A 5,651-nucleotide genomic window follows, 5' to 3' on the forward strand; every position below is an offset into this window, starting at 1 on the left:
AAATACAAAAAATATACTGAGATACAAACATAATAATATAAAATTAAAATTAACAGTATAAAATAAGTAAATAAAGAATATAGGAGGAGAAAAGAGAAGGAAGAAGAAGTTGCCCTGGCCAGATCATATATTTTAATAATTAAAATGATGTTTAAATAAAAAGGTCTTTACCTGGCGCCGAAAAACCAGTAATGACGGTGCCAGGCGGACCTCTTTGGGGAGTGAATTCCATAGGTTGGGCGCCATCGCAGAGAAAGCCCTCCTCTGAGTACTTACCCTCCTAATTTCATTCACGGAGGGTTCCCGGAGAAGGGCCTCTCCCGCAGAACTCAAGGGGCGGTCGGGCATATATGGATGTAAGCGCTCCTTCAGGTAACCAGGTCCCAAGCCGTTTAGGGCTTTATAGGTTATAACCAACACCTTGAATTGGGCCCGGGCTTCAATGTGAAGCTGACGGAGGACTGGAGTCATGTGAGCATAACGCCCCGTCCCCGTCAGCAACCTGGCAGCTCTGTGAGCCGGGGGTCAGACTAGATGGCCCAGGAGGCCCCTTCTGACTCGCTCGGTTTCTATGTTTCTAGGAAGACTTTTCAATCTTTCTAACATTGATTAGTGGCCCAGAAACTCCATGCTGCCCATTACCTTTCAAGCATCCTTCTTCATCCCCTTTGTCCAAGAGCAGGTGGGGTGGTGACTCAGGAAAGAATGGCAGAGTGAGCAGCTGGACCAGTGCAGCAAGGCCACTGAACGCCATCAGCAGTGGCCACAGGGCGGCATTTCCCAGGAACTCTCTGCGAAAGCAAATCAGAACACAGGCAAGCCTTCAGGATGCTTGTGGGTGGCTCCAGACCAGATGTGCTGGGCTGCTCAGAAACAGGGGTGCATGATACATGTCCGGCCCTCCACTGCAGAGGAAAAAAGGTCGTGTCCCACACCTGCGTGGCACCCTGCTCAGTTACATGAACGTCGCTAACTGGCCCCCTCTGGGTCTCCTCCTCCCAAGGCTGGAAAGACCGAGCTCCCTCAGTCATTCCTCATATGGCTTCCCCTGCAAACCAGCCACCATCCCAGTGGCCCTTCGCTGCACTGATTCCAGCCTTGCTATATCCCTCTTGTAATGAGGGGCCCAGAACTGAACACAATACCGCAGGTGCGGGTGCACCAGAGTCGTATACAGTGGCAGTAATTCTCTCAATCTAGAAGCCACGCTTCTGGCTATGCAACCAAGGGTGGCATTTGCCCCCTTGTCCACCACGTCACACTGCTGACTAATGTTTAGCCTGCATTCGACCAGTATCCTGAGGTCCTTTTCCCAAGTGCTGCTCTCCATAACCTGTACTTATGACACCCATTCCTATGCCCCAAGTGCAAGACCTTGTACTTACCCACATTGAACACCATCCTGTTGTCTCCTGCCCACTCCCATAGTCTGTCCAGATCCTTTTGGATTTGGAGTACCTGCTCCTCAGTAGTGGCCACTGCCCCCATTTTAGTATCACCTGCCAATTTGATCAGCAGACTGGTCACCCCTTCTTCCATGTCATTGATGAAAAGACTAAACAGGATCGGCCCCAGGACAGAGCCCTGGGGGACCCCGCTTGTCACTGGCCGCCATCCCGATGATTCCCCGCTAATGGTTATCCTCTGTTTTCGGTCAGTCAACCAAGCCCTAATCCATCGGACAGTGTCTTGGTGTATCCCCAAACTCCTCAGTTTCTCCACCAGGATATCATGGGGCACTTATGTCAAAGGCCTTGCTGAAATCCAGGTATACCACATCCACTGCATCCCCTCCCTCTGGCCACCTTGCATCCTTGATAAAATTCCACAAGGTTCATCTGGCAGGACCTGTTTTTGTGAAAACCATGTTGCATGGCCGCCAGCCTCCCTTCCCTATCTAGCATCATTAGATCTCTCGCTATTATGAGCCTTTCCCATGGATATAAGGCTAACTGGCCTGTAATTCCCCATGTCCCCTCTATTACACTTTTTGAAAACTGAGACCACTGATGCCACCCTCCAGACCTCTTGAACCTCCACGAGTCCTCAAAACTGGAGGCCAGCGGGCATGAGAGAACCCCTGCCAACTCTCTAAGTACTCTCGGGTGTAACCCGTCAGGGCCTGGCGCCTTTGTGATGTCCAATGCCCTGAGGAGCTCCTTGACTTCTTGGGGGATGAATCTAATCTGTGCCCCTAAGTCCCCGGCCTCATCTAATCTCCTATGCGGATCTCCCCCGTCCTGCTTTGGGGAGAACAGAGGCAAAGTAGTCATTTAGCATCTGTGCCTGTTCCCACTGGATCTCCTTCCTCCTTATTTAGTGGTCCCGCTGCCTGTGTCCCCTTCCTCTTGCTATTCACCTCTTTTTGCATGGTGATGCTCTCATTTGCCCCCATGTGCACAGACAGGCAAGGCCACCTTAATCTTCGGGTCCTTAAGGCTCTTGTCCAGAGCCTTGAAGCCCCAAGTGATCTCACCCATCTCTTGCCTGGCTGCATCATTTGTCCCCGCATGGATCTCCAGAAGTGACTGATGACTCCTCGAGGGAAGAAGATGCTCCAATCTGTCCCTCGCATGCCGGATGCATGTGCCTGGCAGACAGCAGGCCTCCCTCGCCCCTAGATCCGGCTGGCACAATGCCACCTTGGTACCCATGTCTGACCTCAGGCCAGGCTTCCTAAGCAGGCTGGTCCCCCAGGGGACCTGCAGGTCCAGTTTGCTCAAGCAGAGCAAACCCATTTCTCAGCTTCAAATAAACACCTGGAGATGGAGGACATGGTGTCAGCCTCCACCTCCTCAGGGTGACAGGCCTGCATGCCTCTCCAGATGATTCCTTGGTGTCCCTCTTTGTTCTGTCTGGAAGGGGGCTGCTGCTGGTTGGTCTGGAGGTGATGGCATCCTCCAGTCCCTTTCCCTTTTCCTCAAGGAAGGACACCAGCTTGCACTCCGCGCAAATGTATCCTGGCTCCTCCTGGGAGAGGAAGACAAACATTGCACAGGAGCTGCAGGCAACCATCACACCCTGACCATCTCCTGGCCTGGCATAGGCTACCCTTCAGAGAGTCTTCTTTCTGCTTGCCCTCTGCAGCCTTGGCTCCCCTGCTCTATGCTACCCCTGCATGAGGCAGAGAACCATGATCCCTGAAGACAAAGTCCCTGGGGAAGAGAGTCCCTGGGCAACCCAGGCTGCAACTAGGGATGCAAGCAAGGGACAACCCCCTTGTCACATTGCTCATTGGCACCGCATCCATTGGCACCACCTACAGCTGAGGACAGCTTTATAAGCCTCCGAGGGTGCTGCCCCCGCCCCCTCTGCTTCCTCCTGGGCCTCTTTGGCCTCTCTGGCCCCACCTCCCTTCCTCTCCACTGCTCCCCCCCCCCAATCCTCTGCCCAAGTTCCTAACTTCCCTGTGCAAGTCCCCTGGCCACTGTCTCTGCACTCCCCTGGCCGCCGCTGCTGCTGCCGCTGCTGCCACTGCCGAGATCCAAAATTGGCAAACGCTGCCCTCGGATGTACTCATGCATAGCTTGTCTGTGCTACGGCTCCTCCCCAGAATCCAGTCCCCGTCAGGCCGCTGGACTTTTTCTCATGCTTAGCCCTCGCTTAGGAAATGAACTGAGCTGAACTTAGTGGAAATCAGTGCTTGTAGATGTCTGGCTGCATAACCAGCAACCTTCTGCTGCAGCATGAGCAGCACACAAGTAGCTTCAAGCCACATACACTGAAGAGGTACAATGCTCACACAGTTTCTGCATGGGTTCACTTCCTGGCGGGTGCCCATATGAACACCTGGTGTGCTTGCCAGGGAGTTGGAGTCAAGACCACAAGAAAGCTGGCCAGAGGCTGGGGAGCAGAGCCTAGGAAATCTGATGGATTCCACCCACCAAAATAGATTCCTCACACATCCCTGCTGTACCCTGGCTTGTCATGTTGTTTGAACTAAGGATCATGATTTCCATATTTCTGATATGTAATTACCACAGATTTCTCTCAGAAGAGTGCCAATTACCACTCCAAGCTTATAGCTTCTATGTGTGGACCAATGAGAAAGATGTAGGCAGAGAGTGATGCAACTTGGGATTGAATATCAGGCACAGTGGCTGATGGGATATGTGCCAAATATGGAAGGATGGGTTGGGTAAGATGGAAATCGCAATAAAGTAGAAACTATTTGATTGTCAGATAAAAAGGTAAAGGTTTCCCCTTGACGTGAAGTCCAGCCATGCCTGACTCTAGGGGCCAGTGCTCATCTCCGTTTCCTGGCTGAGGGAGCCAGCATTTGTCCGCAGACAGTCTCCATGGTCATGTGGCCGGCGTGACTAAACACCGAAGTGCATGGAACACTGTTACCTGCCCACCGAAGTGGTACCTTTTTACCTACTTGCATTTGCATGCTTTCGAACTGCAAGGTTGGCAGGAGCTGGGACGGAGCAACGGGAACTCACCCCGTTGTGCAGATTTGAACCGGCGACCTTTCAATCACCCAGACCAGCAGCACAGCGGTTTAAACCACTGCGCCACCTGCAGTCCCCTGCAGTCAGATAGATCATGGTAAAAAAAAAAAAGAGCCATGATAACTATAAGGGTTGCTTGTTGTGTTGTGTGGACATAGCCAATGAGAATGAAAAACAAGATCCACACATCACGAGATGCCCACAGTTCTGTCCAGGTCAATAAGGCAACAAAAAATGAACACGTTCAGCTGGGCTGAAAACAGACCCACTTAAGGGGGTGCTTCATTGCTAAGCAAACAAAAAATGTAGAAAATTCAAGTTATCAAGAAGCACATATATTCAGAACTAGCCAACCTAATTCCATACCATGCTTAATCCCATGATGATGGTCTGATCACCAGACCTTAGCCTGGGGAGTGGTTAGTCCCTGGAGCCAGAGAGTGTAGATATTGTTACTGGAACAGTACAAATTTCTGGGGAAAGGGACTGCAGACCTGCCAAAAAGTGCCGCAGCACCGACCACCCACAGGTGGAAATGGTGGCTTGCTGGCCAAGGCTGCAGTCAGTTACATAATCAATGGCCAGCATTCCATTATGGCCCCTGGTCAACAATGCATGACCTTGAGGAAGGGTGGTGCTATCCAGCTGGGCCCACTGGCAGAAGCCATCGTACAAGTCTGCCCACAGAAAAAGTCTTCCAAAGTGGAGCTGGGTAGAAGGGAATGCAGAGGGTTAATAGACTGTGCCCCTGAAGCCATAGTACAACTACTAAGGGAAAATTTTCAGAAGTCCTACGGCACCCAGAACAACCTTGATGGCCACCATCAATGCAAAAAATTAAAATTAAAATGTAAATATGGTTCCACCTTTGTCCCAAAACTTGGCCTAGGACTTTGCCCAGGCTCAAAAAGAGAGAGGCTGTTGAACTCGCAAATCCACGGAGCTTCTTGGGGGAAACTTCTGCAAGATACTGAGGATGAAGAGGGATACACATGCCTGAAATGGAAGGAAGATTAAATGACTGTTAGAATCACCCAAAGGCAAACTGCTTTAATAAGAAATACAGCTACCAAATCACATGAGGTACTGGTTCCCCTCCATTCTGCACTACTTAGGTCTGAACTTGAATATTACATCCAGCTCTGGCCACCACATTTAAGGCGATGCAAGCAAACTGGAAGAGCTGGACATATTCTC

At 51.1% G+C, this 5,651-nt stretch overlaps 1 protein-coding gene across 1 annotated transcript in view; it reads right to left on the bottom strand.

Annotated features, from left to right (window-relative positions):
• The window catches only part of LOC123030298 (solute carrier family 2, facilitated glucose transporter member 11-like), a gene marked incomplete at its 5' end in the record, with an annotated part of 15,580 nt that extends 10,130 nt beyond the window's left edge, over window positions 1–5,450 (bottom strand). The window contains 2 exons of the mRNA XM_044444124.1: window positions 643–791; window positions 5,321–5,450. Coding sequence (XP_044300059.1) covers window positions 643–791; window positions 5,321–5,450 — 279 coding nt within the window. The remainder of the gene's footprint in view (window positions 1–642; window positions 792–5,320) is intronic.
• Window positions 5,451–5,651: the final 201 nt, after the last annotated feature.

The sequence above is a fragment of the Varanus komodoensis genome, unplaced genomic scaffold (assembly GCF_004798865.1).
Source record: "Varanus komodoensis strain SLA01 unplaced genomic scaffold, ASM479886v1 scaffold44_1, whole genome shotgun sequence".
Taxonomy (NCBI): Eukaryota; Metazoa; Chordata; class Lepidosauria; order Squamata; family Varanidae; genus Varanus; species Varanus komodoensis.